At 49.4% G+C, this 24,181-nt stretch overlaps 1 protein-coding gene across 2 annotated transcripts in view; it reads left to right on the top strand.

The window, feature by feature from the left end:
* Nucleotides 1-24,181, top strand: part of SSH2 (slingshot protein phosphatase 2) — an 89,236-nt gene that overhangs the window by 2,985 nt on the left and 62,070 nt on the right. Inside the window, exon 2 of one of the 2 annotated variants that reach the window (XM_084493282.1) lies at nucleotides 9,334-9,423. The exons of the other annotated variant lie outside the window; for it this stretch is intronic. Coding sequence (XP_084349408.1) covers nucleotides 9,412-9,423 — 12 coding nt within the window. The 5' untranslated portion in view covers nucleotides 9,334-9,411. The remainder of the gene's footprint in view (nucleotides 1-9,333; nucleotides 9,424-24,181) is intronic. 2 annotated transcript variants of the gene reach the window in all.

Here is a 24,181-nt window from a genome sequence, read left to right as displayed (position 1 = left end):
ATATGGCTCTGCCTAGTTCAGTTTCCAGGTTACTGAGAATTTTGAAGACAGAAATGGATTCTCGTTGAAATTGCTTGGTTTTTATTTTTTGTTCTTTAGAGATGAACTTGTCAGACAAGGAGAAGGATGAAATTGATGTCCTCAGACTGTATTTTTGCATTAAGCATGCCCTATAAACAGTTATAATTGGCTTTTATGGATTCAGGGGAATAGCTGATGTGAATCGCTCTGAAATTGGATGGCTTTTATTTATAGGTCTTTATCCTGTTCTCATTGCCATAGAGCATCTCGTGGGCATTCATTTCAGGGCAGGCACAGTTCATGCGGTGCTGTCTGTAGATTTACAGCTCTCTGGTCACTTGATGACTTACGAAATTCCCTTAATTGTCAGTCCAGCTGTCTGCTAGCTGTTTGTTTTGGCCTTTGGTTATGCAGCCACTTTTGAGACACAAGACAGCAGCCTTCACCTTCCTCTCTAGAGCAGAGCAGTTGGCCTTCAGAGCACCGTGGGGGCAGAAGGGGGGGGAAGGCAGGGCTGCTGTGCTCCAGAAGGTGCAGGTACCAGGGGCTGGAGAGGGGCTGCTTGGTGCAGGTCAGCACCCTTTGTTTATCCCATACTGCAAAAAGAATTCTTTTTTTTTTTTTGGGCACAAGGAAGACTTGTGCCCAAGAGAAGGGCCCTGGGAGCACGCAGCTGGGTTACAGCAGGTGGGCGCGGTGCTCTCCTTATCACCAAAAGCAGGGGAATAAAAACACCTCGTTCATAAGCGCCCCTCTGTCAGAGCTCTGCTAGGGTGATCTGAAGAAACTGGCCTCTTTGTGTCCTCCCCACGCCTGGGATTCTCTGACTCTGCTCCCAATGTCTGTGCTGTATTTCCTGCCTTGCAGGTGGTGGGGTTTTCCCTTCTAGAGTTCTCATTTCAATGGAAAAGAATGGAAACGTATTTTGTCTGGGTGCTTTCTTGGCAACTCCTAAGATAGTGGACAGAAAGAAATCGCAATGGATCTAACTTGATATAACCTTTGCTTGGAGACTTAAACAAAAAAAAAAAATTGCTCACCATTGTTCAATAAAATCTAACCTTTGAAAAGGGAATAGGATATTTTGCTGGGACTGGTGGTGTGCGTGCACTGTCGTTCAAGGCAGCTGTTCGTACTTGTTTACGTGTCAGTTTTCAGTTAATTTGGCTGTTTGTATCTCTAAGCAATGAACCATCTCCGAATCTACCTTGCTGATAAACTGCAGAAGTCTCACTCCAACAGACCTGGGGTATTGCTCACCCCGTAGCTAAGGGTGGGCACAGCAGTCACATTGTCAGCTCTAAGGACGAGCAGTGTGAAAGCAGCCTGGCTAAAGCAGAGAATCACTGGTAAAAGACGCCTGCCTCAAAATCCTTTGTGAGCCTTGTTCTCTAAGGCCCTGGATGTTGTTGGGTAACGTCAGTCACCAGGCTAGCATCAAATCTGTGTCGTCGTGTTGATGCAAGCAGTGAAAAACAGCTCTTGAGCTCTTTGTAGCTTTCCAAAAGACCTCTGATAACTATGTGGAGCAGGAAATAATAGATTGAAACTTGCCTTTATAAATTAATTTTATGCACGGAACAAAAGCTGTAATTCCTTTTAAGTGCTGTCTTTCCTCTGCCTAATACTTATCTTTCTGGAAGTGAGGAAGCTGGGCAGGCAGTCTGCCTCTCGCAGCTCACTTGTCTTCCCTACCCTCAGGGACACAATGTGCTCTTATGGAAGGGAGCGACTGACCCAGAAAGAGAGGCTATGCTGCATACATTGTTCTAAAATGCAGGGTTTATTAAAAAAAAAAAGTTTAAAGCAGATGAAAATATAAACCATTTGACTTCCCCTCCTTAATCCCAGGGGAACAGCTTGAGCAGGAAGCAGAGTCCTGCAAATGTGGCTGGGAGTCTCTGTCATGTTTTGTCTGAAAGCTCCTTGCTGGTGGAACACACAGGAAATATTTTCCCACTTATTTATGGGGAAGCTAAATATAACGCTTCTCTACCTCTGGTCCTGCGATTATGATTAAACAAGGTGATAACCGTGAGCTCATTCAATCATCAACAAGTCTAGTCTCTATCTTGTAGAAGTGTGTTGTTTTTTTTTTAGTTACGATCTTGATAGCTTCTGCTTGTGTAAGGTTGTGGAGAGCTGTGTTTCGGAGGGGACTCCAGTGTAGCTAGGAGAACAGTAGTTTCTTATGAACCAGTTAATAGACTGGAAATGCCTTTTATTAAAGCTGCCGTCATCTCTTACTTGCTGTTTTTCATCAGCTGATGTTTTTCAGTCTGTCATGAGCTGTGCCAGTACCTGAAGTTCTCAAAGGCAGCAGCCCGGGAGGATGTGCTGATGCCTGCTTTAGACAAACTCCTCGTAGTGCCTCACAGATGGCTCAGGTGCCCGTGTTGTCATCTGCCACCGTTTGGGAGGTGGCACAGAGAGGTACTGGTGAGATGATCGGTGACTCCCTCCCCATCCGTCAGACTTCCACGTCTATTGAAAGCTCCTCAAGGAAGGCAGGAGGCCTCTGCCTCTCGTGTGCGGTGCCGCTGTCCTGCTGAAGGATGAAGGCTGCTGTCTGGCTGCACCAGGCCAGGCTTCTGACCACAGAGAGGAACTTTTGGATGTGTAAATCATTCACCTGTGGAGAGACTCTCTTCCTCAAGCAGACTGTCACCTGCGTGGTGACGCCAGGCCAGTCCTTCTCCTGAAGGCTTGTTGCCTAGTGTATACACACACAGCAGACTTTTCTGGAGGTCTGCGTGAAATGCCAGGTCCTCTTTTGGCTTGAGAACAGTATTTGGAGTATTTGGAGTTGAGGAGGATGAGGAAAGCTGAACTGGAATCTCAGTGAGGATCACAGGGATATTTTTGCAAAGTTGGCAGCCTCTATTCTCCATATTTTTGTTTACTGGAACATTGTTTCACAAGTTATCAGCTTTGGAGTATTTTTGGCATGGCCAGTAAAGTCCAGCCAGAAGCTATGGGAGTTTGCCTAGAAGCTGAAACCTGCATTTCACAGAAAAGCCAGGCTTCTTGTAGCACTTTGTCAATATGCTTCAACGTTGACCCCAAATGGTCATTTTTAGGTTGAGGGAAGTTTTGTCCTTGCACCCATTTTGCCTTTTATTAGTTCTTTTACTGAATGTGGTGCCATTCGTGGCACTTTGTATAAAACTGCTGCTCAGCTCAGTTGCGTTTTCCAAAATATGACGTTATATGGAAACAGAGGGAGTGGAAGTACACCGAAGTTGTTGCCTCTTGAGTTGCAGCTGCACGTAAATTCTTGTTTGAAAAGGAATTTGTCACTAAAATGCAAACAGGCTGCAATGCTGTCCTTATCTGACCGCTATTGATCCTTGCTGCTGCAGCAATGAAAGAAGGGTGAAAGGGTCGGGGTGCTGCGTGCTATCTCCAGCTATTCTGAGTCAATGAAACATTTACTTAAGAGAAGAGTGCTCTCTGAGTGAAGGCTGCCATTCAAAAACCAGTCTGCTGGAAGAAGTTTAACCTGAGAGTCTTCACACAGGGGCAGTGATGGAAGATTTCAACTCACTTGGAATAAAATCCTGAACGATCTATAGCTGCAGCTCTTCTGGCTAGGGAAATTAAAAAAAAAAAAAAAAAAAAGAGACCAGCCTTTGGGCAGCTTAGTTCAGTGTAGCTGCTCCCTGCTCACAGCCTGCAGCTCAAGGTTTCGTTCTGCAGCAACCACATCCTCCCGGTATGGCAGCGCAGCTCCCCTCTGCTGATGTGGGAGGGCAGTTCTTGCAGCCCGGTTCTCAGGATCCGCGCGCTGGAAGTTCCTGCTGTCCTTGCAAGGATGCCCTGGACAGCAGACTTCAAAAAATGCTCTTGTGTTCCTGGAGCTCAGCTGACTCAGAGCTTTTACTGTCTTCACACCAGAGTCTTGCTGATGCCGTTAGCAGGAAGTATGTGCTAAAGCTTGAGTCTTCTGTGACTGCTGCTTGCTCTACGTGCACTGGCCTGGCACCATGAAAGCAGCATGCTTGTCTGCCTGCTCTGAGCTGTGTGGTTCAGCCTGTGAATTACGAAGAGTCTCTCTCCGTTTCATTGATTTGTTAGAGCATGCTTTGAATTTGTTTACTGGACAGCAGCAGTGAAACTCATGTCTTGTATGAAGGTATTTTGGAAGCAAAGGAAGAAATGGGTGATGCCTGCTGGAGGTAGTGAGTGATTTAGACAAGGGAAACATGATTTCTCATATTCTGGCTGGAATACGTCTGGAGGGCTCTGTTTAAAGGGATAAAAGAGGTGTGAAGGGTCAAACCACCTCTGCATTTCTGAATTGGGCCATACAGATTGACCGGATCACTGGGGCCCCCTGCAAAATGCCTTAGTGCAGTAGCGTGATGCTGCGGTGTCCGTGCATTTCAGTTAGCGTTTGGGCAGGCTCCTGTACCTGCAGCTGTGGATGTGTCAGCCGCTTTTTGCCCAAATAGATTTGCTCTGAGTGTGCTCCTTATCGGCGTTGCTCACTGCAGGCCGCTCTCCCGTCGGAAGGCAGAAAACGTTGCCGTGGGATGAGTCACCCAGCTCAGCAGCTCGCTGCTTCCATGGTGAGACGCACCCTTCGTGTGCATGCCAGCGAGCACGAAACTCCCGGCAAATGCCCTGTGACGTGAACTTCTCACGGCCTTGGTAAACGAAGTGCCCGTGGCACTTGTTGAAATGCGGTTTGCTTGTGGCTGCTCCCTGCCTTGGGCTGTGCCAGCCCTCCTCCTCCCAAGGGGCTCCTCAGCTCAGGATTCAGTGAAACAGCGACCGTACGGCATCGGCGTGGGCTGTTCCGGGGTGAAATTAGTGGGGTGCTCGAGGCCACAACTTAAATATTCTGTGATTACTCCAACACGGGAAGTTTCTTCTGGCCTATTTCAAACTAACAGATCACAGATCACCCCGGCCCTGCGCTGAGCTCAAACCAGAGATCAGCAGGTGGCTTGGTGCCCGCTCTTCCCCCTGCTCAGCAGTGGCACAGGGAGTAGGTTCCAAGGCGTCGTCTTGGCATCGTGATGCCAGCTGCTGGTTGCAGGGCCCACACCCTGGTGAGGTGAGCCAGAAACCAGTCTGAGGTGAGATAAAGCAGGATCCGAAGGGCAGGAGACCCTGACCTGACTCCTCTGTCCCATCGAGTCGCGTTTTCTCCCCAGTTGGCTTGGGCCTGCCTGCAGCAGCCGGTACGTGATGTGCTCTGCTCGTTGGCCTGCATCTGGCTTTGCTGTCATACGAGCGGGGACACCCCAAAGGCAGGTCAGGGCAGGTTCCAGACACAAGAGTTTACCTTTTCTTCCTCTCTCAATCAGAAACAAAAGAAATAGGGAAGATTGGCACCGGGAGGCTCTTGCTGAGGGACGCTGCTTTTACTTCTTAGATTTCAAGGCCTCCTTAGCAAAAATGCAGAAGCTGCTGAGCTGAGCCCCTTTGTCTTCAGCCTGTAACTGGATTAAATATCTGTGAGGTGGATCCTCAGTGTGGAAAGCTGGCCCTGTCACAAGGAATGCAGTTGTCCAGTTACTCCAGCTGGCTGCTACCACATCCCTTCTGTTTTGATGTACAGAATTATCACGTTTACCATTAATGTGAAAACTTTTAAGACTTGCTCAACTGGCTTGGTTTAGCTTCAGTAGCCAACATCTGAGAAATGCGTATATTAGGATCCTTAAGGGAAAATAAAAAACACTTCAGGCTTTTCATCTCTGTACCTTTTGGTGTGATGATGAGAGGGAGGGAGAGGGGATGTGCCGTGCATGTGTAAAACACTTTCTGAAGGAGAGCTTTGGTACTCAGAGGTAGTCTGAACCTCTGCGTGAAGTAGAACCAGCCCTTTGTGTTAACCCATCTGCAGCTGGAGTTTGCTGCAAATTTCTGAAGCTGCTGAATACTATTAGGAGTGCTGAGTGCCATCGTCCGGGCATCCAAATCCAAGAGCCCCAGACCTTTACTTGGAGTAAATGTTGCTCTGCCAGGAATTAAAAACCAGAGCTCCTTCTGGAGGTGGCTGTTGATGCTTAGGAACCGAGGGTGAGCAGCTCAGCTCTCTGGGAGGCGGCTCATGACTCGTTCAGCAGCGGGCATCCTTTTGTGTCTGCTGGTAGTTTGCGGCAGAGCTGAGTTGGGGAGCATCCAGGTAGGGAGCAGGCGTAGGGAGCTCAACCTGATTGCAGGAGGAAGCACTAGGGGACACGGGAACGGCGTTTCTGGAGTACAGATTGATTCTTTTTGTTCTGTTCTTATCAGTCCTTTTCTGTTTGTTTTCCTCTCTACAGTCCTCCTGCATGGTGTAAAATAGCCAAAGGACACAGATCTGGGCATGTTCTTCAGCTGATGCTTCAGACTCAAACATAGTGCTTCAGGAGGTGGTGTTAAGCAGTTAACTAGCTGCCATATTCTTGTCTTCCCGGGTGCAGTGTAAGCCTTGAAATGGCAGAGTTCTCCTTTACCTTTTAAAATTGCAGCACAGTTAACAAAGACCTAATTCGTGTACTGAACAAGTGTTTTTCTTATGTAACATCTCGTGAGCTTTGTTAGTGGGAGTTTCCTCTGTTTTCGGTTTCAGCTGAGTTGTGCTTAGGTGGGGAACCGAGCTTGTGACTTCAAAAAGTGAAGTGAAACAGGACAACCTGCTTTTTGTTTTTTTTTTTTTTGACATTTCTCAGTGATACTCTGATCTCACAGCAGTTATTAGAACGTGGAAGCCCAAACTTCAGCTCTACAGCAAATCTCCAGGCGGCTGCTTCCCCTGTAGCGAGGGTCAGGTCTGATACTGCAGAACCTTCTCAGCACAATCACACGTGGAAAGGAAAATTTCAGGCTGTCTCGCAGCTCCTGTCCGCCTGCTGCTGCCGCCTCGGCACGTGCTGCGGGTGCCTCCTCTGCGCTGGAAATCCTTCACCCTCATCTGGGCGCCTTCTGCTCCGCTCCCAAGTCTTGAATAAGCAGCTGTCGGGGCAAAGCAACACGAACATAGCGTATTTTCAGACGCCTTCCCCAAAGTTGGGCATAGTTACATAAACTGGCAGGTAGTGGAGACGTTATCAGTTAACGCTTATAGTACGGCTGGAGTCGAGTTTGCACAGTCTCGGGGGGTGAAAGGAGTGTTTGTCGCATGCTCTGCAGATCCCCGAGCTCAACTTGTGCTTGCAAAGATATCAACTGTGCCACAGCCTTCTGCAGCCCACACTTCGGGGCTTTGAAGTGGAATTCTGCTCTTACACGTACACCAGAAACTGCTGGAGTCTGGAGGAAGCTCTGTTTAACTGAGAGCTGTTACTGTGAGTGTGGATGGCTGAGACGGTTATTTTGGGGCGGTTTCTGCCTCGTTCTCTTATGCGGGAGGAAGTCCAACTTGATTTTCTCTAGAGAAGGAGGAAAGCCTGATGTCTGTTGGAATTTGGGCTGAAGGTGGCTCGACGCAAAATAAATTAAGCTTGAGGAAGTGCTCGTGTCTTGATTTTAAACTTGAGATGCACCTCTTTTAAAAAATAGTAAAACAAGCGCAGATTTTATTGTTATTAAGTTTAAGCTTACAGGTTTGGTTTTAGGACAGATGGGCACAGGTCCTCTTGAGCGGAGGGGGGTTAGTGTGAAGGCAGCGTGGGGGAGAAGCAGTCTGCATTTGTCAGGACATCACTTGGTCACTGTGAAATAGGACATCATCTCCCTTGGGTCTGCTCTCAGCGAGCACAGAGGCTCCCTGCAGCCATCCCAAACCCGCAGGCAGCCCCTCTAGCAGCTGCAACCCCAAAGCTGTGGCCGTGTCGTGGGCTTCCAGAGGTGTGAGGGAGCAGCCTGCCCTCGAAGGAGCAGGAGCTGAGCCTCGTCCCCTGCCCAGCACAGCACCAGCGGGGTGTTGGGAGGGGAAGCCACAGTCGAGGATCTCTGGTCCGTGGTGGTGGCTCCAACTGAAATGGAATAATCTTGTTTTAAAGAGTGCTCTTAACCACTGAAGCTTTATAAATATTAATTTTGTTCTTTTGTTTCCTAATAAAAGGCTTTTATTCCTGAAATCACTATTTATTTATTAACCTGACAAACTAATAGCAAGCTCTCTTCTTTCAGGGTATGCATGTGCCATATCACAATTCTGCTTGTCACTGTACATAAGAACTTCATTCATCTGCTTTAAAATGTCATTGATAACAACCTGGCAGCGGCCCAGCTTGGAGCAAGTTAACTACAAAAGGCTGCATTGTAAACGTTTCTGAGAGTACATGCTACATTAAGTCTAAAATTAAAAAAAAAAAAAAAAAAAAAAAGTACAGGCTGGTCTGGGCTGCATACAACTGCCAAGTAGCTTCAGACCTTTGAAAAATGGAGCTCTGTATGGAGGAATTGGGCTGAAAATGGGATAGTTTGGAATTAAGGCTGCGTTCTGCTTGCTTTAATAAAACCTTGGGGGTACACTGAGCTTATAAACCTCATCTTAAAAGGACGGGTATGTCTTACTGAACCACAAGCAGCAAAATAACTCGTACATTGTAGTTTCCTTTAGTCTCTTCTTTCTTTGACTGAATGCCCAGGATGAAATGTGCAGTCTGAAAATGAGTGGTAAGCCTCGGGGAGCTACTACTGGTGCTACTAGAGAGCTGGCTGTGCAGTAACCCTCCCTGACCCCAGCTGCGGTCTGCACACGCATTTATTCACCCGCAAGTTCACCCGGGGTGAGCACGGTGCCTGTCACACACCCCAGCATCCCAGTGCCTGTTTTTTTTGCCAGCTCCTCCAGCGGCACCGTGCTGCTGGCTGCTCCGGCAGCCCCGTGCATGGGGCTTCCTGCTCGTGGCAGCGCAGTGCTCCTTGCCTCTGGCTCCTCCTAAAGCTTCTACAAGCAAAACTTGTAGCAGGGATGAGGGCAAACTGAATCGCCCTTGAAACAGATTCAGGGTTTGGGAGCTGCTTTGAGAGAAGCTCTCAAGGATCTTTTCAAATGGTCCCTGCGCTGTGCTGCACAAGGGCTGGGGGTTTTCGTGCAGCCCCTGACTGAGCTAGATGGTCTCGCTGAACAAATGAATAGTTGAGCAGAATATGAAGCTTTAAGGCATCTTCATCTAAGGTCTTCTGGGAGCGATGTGAGCATGCAGGAAATGATGAGCGTGGTTCTCATCCTCCTCTCTGGAGGTGTAAAAGGCTCGGGGAGCGCGGTGAAGGGCTTGCTTGGAGCTGATGGGTGTACAGCCTGGTTTCTTGGCTGGAATGGGGACTGCGAGAGCCTTCAAGGAAGGAAGAGATGGGGGCCCTACGATTTCATGCTTCTTCACCTCTTTGGTTTTCTTTTTTTTTTTTTTCTCTTCTTGAGTATAGCATATGGACAGCACCATGGGTTAGGGAACGCTTCAGCTTCAGAGACTTTTCCTAAATAGCCTTCTTCCACTGAAGTCAATGGGCGTGGAGGTAAGCAGCGCTGAGTGCTTTCTGACAACACCACTACCACCCACTCTGCGGCCTGATGCACACAACACCCCTTGTATTTGAGCATTATTTTTCCCCCAAAAAAGTCGCATGCAGTCGCACAATGAAGACACTGCTTATTTGTGTAACGCAGATCCGTTCCTAGCCGCTGGGAGGGTGCAAGCAGCGAGTGTCAGGGTGCGGGAGACCTCACAGATACTGCATGAACACTTGCCACTGAACTCCAGGCAGCCCTCTGTTATGTCACAATGAAATAGGGCTTCACGGTTGATCTGTGAGTTGAACGGGGTTTGGATGCAGGCTTGAACGTTGCAGTGGGAAGCATTCGTGCTCCCCATGCTCAGCGCCTTTTGCTCTGCTGTGATTTATTTGCAAGTACTGAGCCTAGTTTCTCAATGGTTAATCATTGAGAATCAGTGAGAGTTTCCTGTTTCCTCAGCTTTCTGTTGATTTCCTTTTCTGTTGAAACACAACTTTCTCTGCTCAAACAAGTGTTGCCCCACTTTCCCACTGTTTCCGTCTAGTGGCTTAAAGAGGAGGCAAGGGGAACCTCTGGAATGGCCTGATACGCTCTCCGATATTGCCAGCTGGGTCTGGTGACTGAACTGTTATGATAAAACACAAATTCATTAGTTGATGCTGTTGAAATCCGCTGACTTTTCTGCGCTCCTCATAGAAGGCTTTAAAACATCCAGCTGCAGACTGATCCTCTCCAGGCATGTGACACTGACATCAGTCCTAGAAGTGAGGCGTTGAACTGCCTCCAGAAATGAGCTCACTGGCTGATATTCAATGCACCGATTTAGCATAATATTAGCTAATAATTTGATTACATGATCGCCTGCGCTTACTGTTTGAGGGCTGGGACTTCATTCCAGTTCTGGTTGCTGCTGGTGGAGCAGTAGTGTCGTAACCCTCAGGCGCTGGGGACAGGATGCCCTGCTGCTGCTGTGTCGGGAGCTGGGCTTGGCAGAGCCCATCCCTGATTGCCACGGCCGTGCTGCAAGACTTGCCACGTTCCTTTGCTTTTCTTGTCCCCGCACCCCTCCCGACAAGTTACATGGAAATAAGAGTTTGGGACCCTGTTATTAGGCAGGCCTTCGGAAGGCAGTCATAAAACTTGCTTACTTTTGGCTCTGCTGTTCAAATGGCTGAATAAAAACACAGGAATGTCCCTTCCCGGGAGCCTGGGCCGTGGTTCCAACCTGCCATCCAAACTGCAGGGACTAGTCATGGCCGAAACGAAATTAAACCCTGGCAAGACCATCCTGGAGGCTAGCTGCTGTGTGCTTCCAGCTTCCTCATCTCCTCTAGCTTGAGGTCACCAGTAATTGCACACTTCCTCTCACGACCTGCACGGAGCGCGCGCTCAGGCAGCACGGCGTAATGATGATGACCATGGAAAAACATACTGCTCCATTATTTTGGACACCTGAACAAATTAAGTGCTCACCTGTAGTCATAGCACGAGTATGTTTCGGTCGCTAGTGGCTGAGCAGCTGAATGCACGCCTGGTTTCATTTTTATTTCTTTTATAAAGATGGGAATCGGAGAGCCAGTGTGTCAGCAGAAGGGTTCTCGTGAATTTGTCCCAAAACATTGTCATCTTTTCTCCCCCCACCCCGTGTTTTCTGCCTGTTATTGCATGTTACAGGACTGCTTGTTCTGGGTGCTGTTCCCTGCTGAATAGAAATCTTTATTGAGCTGCCCGTAGCATTGCTGGGCTCTTGCAAGAAATCCTGCTGTGAAGTTGAGACAGAGGAAGGTACTGGATCTCACAGGGCTCTAACAACGCTGCCTGTGCTGTGATCTGTAACACAAGGAATTACACCATGAGGAAGGGCTGGAAAAGCTGCTGGTGGTGTATACAGAAAGTGGAGGTGACGAGAAGCTCTTAAAAACCTTAGGTACAGAGCAGGAAAAGAAGCTAGGTCCTCTGGTCCTGTGAGGGTAAGTGGTGCTGCCGAGGAGCCAAGGATGCTGGCGACGGGACAGGGACTCTGCAAAGCTCCGCGGAGAGCGCGCCCCGATGCCCTGGGCGGTACGATCCCTTCCTCCCTTGTTTACGAGAAGCTGGCGTGTTTTCAGAACCAGCTTCTGAAACATCCTTGGTGGGGCAGAGGTTTGGGATGACAACACGCTTATTCACATCTCGCCAGTTACCTCCAGCAGTGGCTGTTCAGGGCGGCGTGCTGGCTGCTGCCAGCTCCTGATAGCACTGCAGCAGCCAGGATCACCCTTAGGACTGCAAAATGACGAAATAAACCCAGGCTTTTCCCAATCGAGTGCCTGTGGCACACGTGTCTGGGTTGTTTTAGTTTCTCTTTAACTTAACAACAGCAGGAGTCGTTCAGAGTACGCGGAGGGCGTGGGAGCGGGGAGCTGAGCCCCGTCCTCCCTCCGCGCTCGGAGGGCAGGCGGGCGGCCGAGCCGAGCCTGTTTGGATGCTGAAGGGCAATTTTCCAGCGGTTTGGGGGGGTGGGGAGAGAACCAGATGCTCTTAGGAAGTTCGTGCCATTGTTAATAATGTAATTCACAGATGGCGAAGGCCTTGAAGAGGCTTTCACGCAGCACTTAGGCTCTGTAATAGACAGATCATCGCATCAGGGCTCATAAATAGAGATGACTTAATCCCGAGGATGAGTCTGGAGCGATCTGTTTGATAGTGACCCCGTGCATCATCAGAACCTTTTATACAGTCAGGAGCCTTTGGGATCCCTGAATGTGGAGCACTGCTCTGGGTTTGGGCCAATCCTTAATGAAAACGGCAAGATCAAATGTTAATGCAGCTTTGAGATCTCATATGGAGGTGACTCTTATGAAATAAAAAGCAGGTTCCTTTGTCCTGGTACAGAAATCAATACAAATAGTGCAAGTGTGAAAATTGATTTGTATGGTGTCTTCTTCTTGAGACGCAGTTCTGCCTTTGTTTTCATTTATGTGGTTGGAGTTAGAAGCAGTGAGTATATTCTGAATAGCTGTCAGTGCGTCTTGGCAGTCGAAGGACTGCGCGTTGCACGTCCTCTTGGTTTGAGTTATTAAAAAAGTCACTCAGCTTTATAGCAAACGAGCAGCGTGCTGGCTGTCAGACACACAGGATCAGAAACATTCGGGCTCAGGTCTGTACAACTTAATACAAACGTTTGTACGTGCTTGGGAGGCTCATTGCTAAGGTCTTCAGTGACGGCTGGTAGGCTTTTTACTGGCTGTAAGTTGTGTAACTAGAAGTATGTATTTATTAGGGACTTTTACCCAATATTATTTTATGTGTTTAGCATTCTGAATCTGAAGTTTCTGACAGCACGAGAACTGATCGTTATTTTGCTGTTTGCTGCTTGCTTTTCAAGCACAGCTCCCCCCTTCCCAAGGGAATTCCATAATGGCTTTTATTATTATTTGTAACTTCCACGAGTTGAAATTGTATTTAGTAAATTGGCTCCTTGTGATACCCGTCATGTGATGGTTCATGAGCCCCCAAGAATGTGCTCCTGTGACTCCAGCCGTGTATTTGCCCGTACCAGCGCAGGCTGCATCATGTGTTCTTGTTGCTCTTGCATTTTGAGCTAAGTAGTGAAGGGGGGGGGGGTGGCTGTGTCATAGCCAGGCTACTAGAAATTCTCAGACTGCTTAATTTGTGACTTTGTTCATTAGAGAACCCTGGATTACGTTAACCTAACTCTTCTGTATTTTCACAGAAATGTTTTGTGCGTTGGAAGTTGTGTTGCTTCTCTCCCCCCATCCTCTATTAAAAAAAAAAAAAAAAAGGGGAAAAAAAAAGCATGCTTTGGTAAAAAGAAGTGCCTTGACATCTTGCTCAGAGAGCCCCTAAATTTTGGGGAGCGTGCTTCAAGTGAGAAAGCTGCGAATGATCTGCTTTGTTCTGGGATTCTGTATGTGCTGTGACTGCTGTGGGGTTCTGTGTTCTGTGTTCTGCCTCTACTACCTGTTGCATCAGACTTCAGGATTTTTGTTTGTTCTTCACGCTTACATTAAAAAAAAAACAGCCACCAGAACTCAGCTCATCCTGCGCAGCTCACCGTATTTCCACTGGGCTCAGAAGACGTGGATGTGTGAGCTGAGGGAATCCTCCTCCTTTGGCCGGTCTGCCAAGCTTTCTTCAAGCGCATTAGAAGGATCTGCAGCTTAAGTTCATCAGAGGGCTAACCTGTTCTGGCTTTAATGAGATTTATTATACATGCACCTTTTGGATTCTGCTGCCTTTGGTCTTCAAACCCCTCCGTATAAATCTGCCAGCAGAAGCAAGACTGGCAGAAAGCTGGTCTTCATCCTGAACCTGCTCCGTGTTAAGATTATTGATTTATTTTTATTTTTTTGAAATTGGAATAACGTCATTTGTGCCATTGGCATGCAACTTATCTGTGGTGTTTTGCCAAGTGCTTGCATTCATGCTTCCTTCCTTAGCTCCTCCCCAGTTCCCCCATGGATCTAACCTTGATATTGCAGCTCACACGTGAGGGGATGGAAGAAACCGGGATGTCACAGCAGCCAGGTCACTGCGTGCGGCTTTATAGATGCAGCAGCAGTCCCAATACACGGAGGAGAGAACACAGGGGGTTTGAAGGGCTGTTAGGATATAGCGTGTGGGTAGAGTGTGTTAGCAGCAGGTTGCTGAACCTTTCTGCCTTAGATCCATGTGTGGTACAGATGTGGCCGTGAGCCTTGGAAGAGAAGTTGCAGCTCTGTTGGTCTCCTCATCTGGTGACCAGCACTATGTATACGCCTACACGTTTTTAAGCTTTTTTAAGAAACAAAGGGTGCGGTTGTTTGGGGGGTTGGGTTTGTTTTGTTGGTGGTTGGTTGGTTTTTGACCAAACTGTTTTGATCTGCTCGTTCTGCATCGCACAGCTCTTCTGGGCCAAACGCAAGTGTGAATTTTCCTAAAAGTCACCAGGCTTTGGCTTTCTTAAACCCTTGACAGCCATCAAGAATTTGAGCTTTGCTAGCTGAAGAAACCAGAAAGTTCTCGACTCGCTCCGAAACACCTTGCAGTGAGTTTCAGCTTGACAAAGAACCGTGGGACTCGAGGAAGGGGACCCAGCAGTACCGACAGAGTAAGGTGAGCCCCAGTAGTGCTGGCGAGCGTGGGCTACACTGGCAGGACAACTGGAGCCTGGAACGAGAGCGTTTGGGTCAGCCAGAGCCCCGGGACACGGGAGATGCTGCCCTGGTGTGGTTAACTTCCTTCAGCTGGAGGCACTACGGCGATGTTCCATCTCTGCAAGACACAGGCTGACAGGCCTGTGAAGGAGGTGGCTGGTGAACGATTTGGCTTGTTCCACGAGGATTTGGCACGCCTAATGAGCAGGTGATCCCTGGAAGGGTGAAGAAAAATGTGGTCTGTCAGTAGCAGGACCCGGCTGTCCTCGGCCTGCCCTGGCTGTCTGTGCTTGCAGCACTCGAGGCTGCTGAGGTGAGCGCAGCGCTGGGTGTAGCGCCTCGGCTTTTTTTTTTTCTGAGTGTACCTATTAATGGAAGCAGAGCGCATAATGTAATCCTAAAATAGCTCTTCCATGAATGCAGCAACATTCCACTTCTGACTAATCGGCCATTCAGAAGGAGCGTTTAAATATGCTCCAGAGACCGAGCAGCGGCTCTCCGTATCTGGGTGAGTGGAGTCAGCAACGTGCTACGGATCTCAGCCGCACGGGAGGCTTGCCCCTCACTTCATCCCCTTTCCCTGCACCTGCCTGTCTCTGGGTAGCTGCTTCCCCTCCGGGGAGCAGAACACAGCTCCTGCTGGCTCCCCGGCAGGCAGCCACGCTGCAGGGCTTGCTCATCCCCATCCCGAGACCGAGGATCTGGGAAGGACGAGGCTGACAAACAGTCCTCGAAACCAGGCTTGTGTTTCTCGGCGTTGTGAATGACCAGGGACACAAAGAGCTCATGGTCCCAGGGCTGGCTCTAGTGCATAGCCTGAAGAGCTTGGCAAGCAGCGGGGAGCCCATGTGCAGCAGTTTTCTCTGACAGCTCCTCAGCTACACGCACTGCTCCAGGGCCTCTGGGCCAGCTTCACAAGGAGAAGAAGATGCACGGCGTGGGCACTGGGGCAGGATCCGCGTGGCCTGCCTGAAGAAACTGATCTCTTGCTGCTGGTTGTGGTTGCTTTCCCAGACACAGCAATGCCATGTAGCCATCTTATTTAGAGACGACCTCGAAGGCAAGTTCTGCTGCCTGATCTTCATTTCTTTGGCACCAGCAATGAGCACTTATCCCGCGCTGTGTCCTGGTTCTGGGAGGTGCCGTACCCTGAGCGTTGGCTTCGGCAGCTCTGCCCCTCAGGTGGTCATTTCTGCAGAGCCCCGGCCAAAGGGAGGGGACAGCTTTAACTGGATTAACCTCCAGAAGAGAGTGTGGGGATTTAAGGATTAAGGAACCGAAGGCAGCCAGCAGTCACCGACAGAAAACCTGCAGTGAGAGGGCCAGTCCCTAGGCAGGAGATACAGCCCTTCCCCAGCTGCACGGTGAGAGTGGCGGCGTTTTTAGCCTTGGAGGTGTTACAGAAGATGATCTTAGGGATGCAGGGGATGTGTAGGGTGTTTTTCTTAAGACTTGTGTATCAATTCAAGGCTCTGCATAGTTGGCACCTTTGTAAGAGGAGCCATGGAAGCGCTGAGTGCTCAGGTGAGATCCCAGACCTGGCTCACAGAAGATGTGTTGGTGTCTTACTCCGATACAACGAGAACACCTGGGTTCAGGATGCTTTTAGCCCTCCTAACCCCATGCACTGCTCTCACCCCCTCTATGCCTGCCCTGAAGTGTTTGTCATCCCTTACATTTTTTCCACCAATGCTGTTCCGCATCCCCTGCAGGGAAAATCCTGGTAGATGGCAGGATTGGTAGGAAGACGGGGAAGGATCGACAAAACCCTGTTACTAGGGAGACACGAGCTGCAGCATCGTCTCTGATGGCCGGGCTGCCAAGGGGGGAACAGATGGTGGGAAGGAGCTGGGATTACGCAGCCGAGCACCGTGGGGCCACGCGGCTGTAGGGCTGGGAACTTCAGGGGTCGGGCAGAGCCAGGCATGTGCCAAAATTTAGCCTGGAGGTGGCTGTGTGAAAGCAAGAACATGGCCAAAAGGTCGGACTGTACCCACCAAGGCCAGGCTGTACCTGCTGGCAGTGACATTTACGGCCCGGGAGGGGAAAATAACCCAACAGAGCGCTGCTTTCCGGGTCAGAAAGGGCTTTTTCCTGTAACCTGCAGGAACGTGACTTCTTTTCCATCGCGGGAGGACGGATGGCTGCTCCCAGCTTTTGACACAGCCCGGCCTTTATGGCAATATGATGTTTCGCAGAGCCTTACGTTTCAGGAGCGCTGCTGCCGCTTCTCTCTGGGGACAGATGTGGGGCAAAACGCAGTTTTTTGCCCCACTGGGTCTGGACCGAACCATGGGTAAATCAGCAGGGGCACAGTGATCCTGCCCGAGGAGAAACACTGCCAGAGCTGCTCTGCTGGAGTCTCGTTAAGATCTGTTCTTCTCCTGTTGAACTTCCAGGCTGTGTGCACGAGTGTTGCAATAAGCAGGGCACTGGTTCGTTAACAGACGGAGAGTACTGGATGGCTGCAGTGCTGGAATAGCTGGACAGCATTTCCTTTTTTTTTTTGTTTTTAATCTCTTTCCTCCCACAGCAATTTGGACTGGTACCCAAATAAACAATAACAAATAGATTTTTGGAGGAGCTGGCTGGGAGAAATAACAAAAGTCAAGGGGCCGTCGTTATGCAACTCAGCTCTGCTCGCATCTGACCGCTCCAGAAAGCCTTCTCTCACTCCTCAGCTTCATTCCTTTCTCTTTTTCACCCCTGCTGGAGGAGGTGCTGTTGTATTTTTGTATTTGCTGCCTTGGTTTTGGTCCCCCCACCAGTGGGGAAGGCACGCGGGGCTGGCCGAGCGTAGGCAGAGCCGTGCTGTGGGGAAATGCCCCACGAGAGCGCACAAACCCGCTTGGATCAGGCAATAAAACAGCTCGGCGTGTTGGCTCGGGTTCCAACAGCATGGCACTAATAGCTGGGTGTGTGCTTTTTTTTCCTTTTTTCTTTTCAAATAACCAATTCTGGGTATTTTGTAGCTGCTGTGTGCCGGTTTTAGCAGCGGTGGTCTCGTGGGAGTGGGCAGCCGGGGGCTGTTCTGCTCCAGGGGGCTGAAGGATGGGAGCGAGGGGTGTGCCAGGGGGGATCTGCAGCCCTTGCCTGCCCTCCAAAGGCTCCGCTTTGTGTCCTGCACATCCAGACAGCTGTCCCTGCCATTCCTTTCAAAGTTTTGCCTGAAAGAGCTGCTTTTATTCCTTCCCCAAGCCGAGTCTAGGGGTGAAGAGACTTTCCTGCCGCTTCCTCCGCTGATACAGAGCCTAACCTCCTGCTGGGAAACCTCTGCCAGCCTCCTGCTCCTGCTCCCCCGCTGTGCTCTGCTCGAGTCCCACGGCACGCCGCGGCCGTCTGCGAGAGGCAGCACAGATGCTGCTGCATCCAGGCACGCCGCGCGATGTTCTTGCTTGGATACCCCCGTTTGTGCTTTGTTTTTTTGCTTCTCACGAATGCCAGGTAACAATCAACACTTGTAATCGCGCCGCTGAGCACCATTTCAGATCAACCACCACTAAGAGCTGACAATTTCAAACAGGGCTGACCTCCTGCCCTCCTCCCCCCCCCAGTCCGTATTGCTTTTTAGAGCTCGAGCATCATGGAATTAAAAACATTGGGTGTTGCTCTGCTTCCTTTTGAGCCTTTATTTCACCTTCTTAAGTCTTAAATAACTTCCCAGGTGCAGATTTTTTTTTTCACCCAGAAAATTATCTTCTAATGCTTGATGCAAGAGGCCCAGGGCCTCGTAGTTGGGGTAGGTCATGAAGATATCTGCGCTGCTCCCAATTCATCCCCTGCGTCGTCTGCTCCTTATGTCAAGGGGGGATTTGGCCGCAGCTGGGAGGGATTGGATCTCGCAGGAGCCGAGTGGGTGAGAGGCTCTCTGCCTGCTGGCAGGGAGAGAGATGCGCACGTGTTACAGCCACTGCTTGTGTTTAGGCTTGTACTCCAGAGATTTTATGGGGTGAAGATTCAAATTAAACATGCTTTAGAGATGGCTGCATGTGCTTCTGTCCGTGTGGCAAGCAGTGGAAATGACAAACCTGCCCACGAGTCGGAGCTGTGCTGGCACAGCTGCACAGGGTGGGCACAGGGCACAAATGGGGCCAGTATCCAGATAGCTCCCCTCCCATCCCAGCACAGCAATAATGCAGTATTTCATATGATGCAGGTGGATCAGCAGTGCTTTGGTGACCTGATGATTAAGGGAAAAGTCAAAGCTCTGGCGCTGAACTGTGCCTGCACAGAGCCCCGGAATAGCTCCCTGGTTTTTGCTGTAGGTAACTGCAGTGGGATACAGATGGGGCTGCTGTGAGCGTGCACCTGTGTGCAAAAAGAAGAAAAAAAAAAAAGAAAGAAAACAACCCAAACTTATTTTTATTCGTAAACTTGATGCTAACAGGAAGATGGCTGATTGCAAGACAAAGACCCTTCCCTTTGCAGCGTACCTCCCTTCCTTCCACCCTCCTCCTCCTCTTAAAATAGCCCTTTGGGTTTAGGAGCAAAACCCAAATATTTCCCTTTCTATGAAAGCCCATTTCATGTTTATCCATTTCAATGGGAAACGCAACTTTGGTGGCTTAAACCAGAAGCTGGTGGTGTGCATCAGCCACGTCTGCTCCACATCCTTGTCCCTTGTAACGTGTGAGAGTACTGCTCATGAATTATAGAAGATCTCGGCTGCAGTCCCAGGTCTCCAGCTTCTCCTCGTACAGCTCCTTACCGGCTGGTTTGCTTCCCCAGCTTCCTCAGCCCTGTTTTGTTCTCGCTGCCTTTGCCTCTCCCAGCAGGAAAGGGGCCCTGTGGCCAAGACCTCGGAGATGTCGGGGATCTCTAGAAGTCCCACCTGGGATCCAGCAGTGTACGTGTGCATGTTTTTGACTTGGTCTTAACCAAACTACACCTGTGACATCAGCAACGATCCCTGGTATGAAAACTGGAGTTCTAGCGCCCGTGTTTATACAGCAGATGAGTTTTCTCATGCTCGTCCCATCACCGTAAGCAGTTGTTACTGCTGTGGGGAAATGAATGCCTGAAGATTTAAAGACTTCCAATGGACAATTTCATTATCTTTGCCTGAAAGGAGAGTAAGCAGATACCTACAAGGTTCTGGGAAGCATTGCATTTAGCAGAGAATCATGATTACGTTAAATACCAGTCTTTACTGTCATACGTGCACTGTGTTGAAAGGCCAGCTAATGTTAGAGGAAAGATCTATTCGGGGAGACGACAGATTTTGGTTCTTAGTGTCTGTACCTCTCTAGATGGTGCCGACTGATACGCCACTACAGTTTTTAGAGAGAAGCCATGTGTAACGCTGCTTCAGTGCAGGGTTTTAATGTGGATATATAGCGTTTGGGTTATTTTTTTCCCTTGGGTGCGCCTCTGTGATTAAAGCAGAAGCTGTTGTGCTCCGCATCAGGCGAGCTTATTTCGCTGCAGAAATTGACCGTAATCTCCTTTCCAATCTGCTCTCGCAGGGCAGCGTAGCCGGCTGTGTCACACTGGATTTCTCATCCTGCCTCTTGTTGTTCCAGTTGGAGGCTTCTCATTCTTGTGCTCAAATGTTTTGAGTTTCATTTCTGCAGTTTTCAGTGAGGTCCAATCTAAACAAAGTTTGCATAAATCCCTTAGCTCCAGTGGAAAGATGAAAGCTTTGATAAGGAACTTTTTATTTTTCTTCTAGAGCGAGAGCACAGTGTCTTTGACCTAAATATACCGGTTACTGACACAGCAAAGCGATGCAGAAAACAGTCTGGAAGGAATGGCAACCTGTGAATGAAAGCCTGGCTGCAGAAAGCTGCTGCTTACGTAGAACCTAATGCACAGAAGACATGAGAGGAGGAAAAGGTGTTCATTCAAACTATTTCATGCAAATAGTGATGGGTGAGGGAGAAACTGCTGGGGAAAGCTGCTTGGTTACCCCTGGCACGGCGGCTTTGGAGAGGTAAAAACACTATGCAAAGCACTGCGTAGCTCTCCCCTTCCCGTTTGGGGCCTCGTTTGCTCCGCTTAGCTTTCCAAAGAACTTTAATGTCAAACTTGAAGGCTTCCTGGCAGCAGCTTCTATTTTTGAGAAGAGTTTGATGGCAGATGTAAGTATTTCCAAAGGTGGCCACGAGCTAATTCCCTAGAGCATACTTGGGGACTTTATTAATTAGCTTCATCATTTTTAATAATGGCTAAGGTTAACCTTCTCCAGAGATCAAGGGATTCTGAAGTGAACTGGTTTTAAAGCCAGCCTTGAGACCTGTCCTGTGCCTGTGAGTGCTCGCACGCTGCTGCCGGGGCGATGCTCTCCGTGGTCTGCTCTCTGAGTCAGTTCGCACAGAGCGCTGCGGGTTCTGCTGGGCTTTGTTCTCGCTGTGCAGCTGGGGAACTTGTGAACTCTGTCCATTTATTTTTTTGTGGTCAAATCTCCCTGTTTAGTGCCGAGTGACTGCTCCTAGATGAAGTCAGGCTGGAAACAAACCGTTGTAGTTCAGCTGGCTTCCTCCTGCTGCCCCGGAAGCTCTCGCTGGATAATTTGGGGGCATTCTTCAGCTTTTTAGCAGAAAAAGGGAACCTTTTCTCGACCCAGCTTTTCAAGTCAGCCCTTGTTTCTTTTTTACCAGCCAGAGTGTTGTTGCTGGCACTTCAGCCTTGCTGCAAATGCAGCATGTGTGGGCTTTATGCTAACACAGTTTATTTAAGAGGTTGATACAACTCTATGAAAGTCTCTGCTACAGAAATACGTAATAGATATTTGGCAGTCTGACTCAACCATTTGTCCTGTTTTCTTCCAGAAGATGATTTGAGATCATTGATAGGACCAGCCTTACCCAGGGCACGCTGCTAAATAGACATCAGTTGAGTATTTATTTCATTTTGGAAGGTGCTGAGCTTTGTTCCTGCGTGATATCCGTGGCTTCTGGTCCCCTTGACTTTAGGGGCTTCTATTCAGTCGCTTCTTTGGGCATCTCATGCCAGAGCTGTGCAGACCTCAGGTACCCCAGGGTGGCTGTAATGTCACCGTGTCTGTGTCAGCAGCTGAACTGAGCCCTAAGGAATCCAAACGTGCAGTGGATGCTCACATCTCTGGTGGTATTGCGTTAGGAGAAAGGCTGTGGCTGCAGAAATGGCACGCTCTGCAATACTCAACCAGACTGGGGTATTTATCCACACATTTGTGTGTGTTTGAACAACTGGATGAGATCTAGCCAAGGGAAGGGTAGGCAGGGAACTAGGAGGTCGCTCTTTAATTATAAATCTGGAGTTGTTCACATGACAGTGGCCTGACAGTGATCAGTGAAAAGCCTCTCTGATGGCACGGCTGCATCTTGCTGCGGGTTTGGGGGGATCCATGTTAACTCAGCTTCTGTTGTATAAATAAGAAGCTGCCGGTTGCCCTTCGCTAAGAGAGGTGAAAAAGCTTCAAATTGGCTGTCTCACAGCATTTTAAATTAGCTTCTGTGCTCTTACTCTTGCACAAGACCTCAGCTGATTTAGTAAGGATCGTTTTTAAAAAGAATACTATTGACTTTGAAATTTAGCAGCTTCAAGAAATGAGAATAACTTGACATCCAGTTCTTGGTCTGCCTTCCTGTAGGGAATTTGGGATCACTCACTAGTGGTGTTTGTTACTGTGCAGAAGATTTCTATAAAAGCATGCCAAACGATGGAAAATAATGAAGTTGCTCACACAAAAAGCAACACCTAGCCAAGAGTTAGAAAATGGAGAAGGGGAGAGAAGTTCTGCAAATTTTTAAGTGTGCACTTTACAGCTATTAGCAAAATGTTGAGGCTTGCAGGGTGACAGAAACTCTAATCCTTGTCCAGCTTGGGGTGTCAGTGCTTTCTTGATTCTGATGGCTGTGGCGTGCTCACGCTCCTGATACAAACACTTCCCAGGCATTGTCTGTGCAGTCAGGTATGTTGGCATAAAATCGTGTGCAGCAAGCAGTTATTACCTTGGAATCACTTTCAAGGTTTGCAAGATGTGTTTTCAGGGTGTAGTCTGTGTGAAGAGGAGTCTGTGTGAAATGTTCCCTGGTTAGTAAAAGTGTTGTGAATGTTAGATGCATGCCTTATGCTAATAATCCTATCTCGTACAACAAAAGAAGCTGCTCTGATGTTCCCAGTGTTAAATGCAGGCAGACAGCTCCAGTCCCTGTCCATAACACAGACTGAATCTCGTTTATCGTTGCATCAGTCTGCAGAAAGGAGGTTTCTAAGAGCAGAATTATTTGCGTGACATGGAGTGACTCCCATTGTATGGAACAGAATAATGCTCAAAATTTTCTCTCTTCTCTCTTAGCCTTTTGATGACAGATAGTTGGCAGCGGATCAAAGCGCAAACAGGATTAATGTTTTGCATATTCTGTCCTACACGGCCTGAAAGGAGCAGAGATGGAATTTTTTCATCTTCCACTTTAAACTGCATTTAATATGTGGCCTAGTTTAGAGCTATGCGACTCATTCCTTCCGTTTCCCCCGAGGCCTGTGTTTCTGGTCAAGGAAAGCAGGGCACGACTCCCTCTGGAGCCTTTCGGTGCTGCTCAGCTCCCTCCTCCGTGCAGGCCAGGGCCGGAGGCTGCTGTGGGGCCGGAGCAGTCCCACATCGGGGGCTCCACATTCCTGCATGGATGCTGTCATCTCCTTCACCCTTCATTATGGTGTGGGTGCCGCAGGGTGTGAGCAGCCCAGGTTGGGAGAGGAGCTGAGGCTCTCGCCGCTGCCACAGGTCACGGGCTGTAGGGACTGGGGTTGCTGCCCAAGCATAGGATCATAATGATTCTTTAATCATTAAGGTTGGAAAAGAGCTCCAAGATCATCTGGGCCAACCATCACCGGTATCACCCACTAAGCCGTGTCCCCAACCACCACGTCCAACCTCTCCTTGAACACCCTCAGGGACGGTGACGCCACCACCCGTCCCAACACCTGACTGCTCCTTCTGACAACAAATATCTCCTCATTTCCAACCTGAACCTCCCCTGGCACAACTTGAGGCCATTCCCTCTGATCCTATCACTAGTTATGTGTGAGAAGAGGCCAACCCCAGCTGCCCACAACCAGCAAGCTGCTCCTCAGAGCTGCCCCCAGAAAGGGGCACCCGCAGGCCGTGATCCACCACAGGCCGTGATCCACCACAGGCCGTGATCCACCACAGGCCGTGACCCATGCCCTGGTGCAGCAGGGCACTGGCAGCAACGTGGCCTTCTGACACGGCCGAGTGACGGGGAGCGTGTTGTTTTAGCAGACACGTCAGTCGGAGCCACTGCCTCCAGTAAAGGCTGCGCTCGGCCATGGCTTGGCATCGCCTGCCCTGTCCTGCCTCCCCCTCTAGTGTTGCGGCTCGTCGCTGCAGCTCCACCTCGCCGGACACTTCGGGCTTCGTGTCTCTTGCAGTTGCAGGACTGCAGGGTGTGCGGGGCTCAGCACAGAGCTGCCGGCCAGCTGTGTGGTTATGGGGTGCTGGTGTGGGAGAGGAGAAGTAGCAGTGGTTGGTTATGTGTGGTACGGGAGCACTGGAAGTGACTTCTTGCATCCCCAAAGCCTTCTGTCCATGAGATGTTACGGGTGCAAAGGAGGCGGTCAGTGGGGTAAGGTGATCACAGGGATGTGTTAGCAGCATTCAGCCACCCAAATCTCAGCA

Source organism: Aythya ferina (assembly GCF_964211825.1).
Source record: "Aythya ferina genome assembly, chromosome: 19".
Taxonomy (NCBI): Eukaryota; Metazoa; Chordata; class Aves; order Anseriformes; family Anatidae; genus Aythya; species Aythya ferina.
Note: the sequence above shows the minus strand (reverse complement) of the source record. Positions and strands in the feature narration are given on the sequence as shown.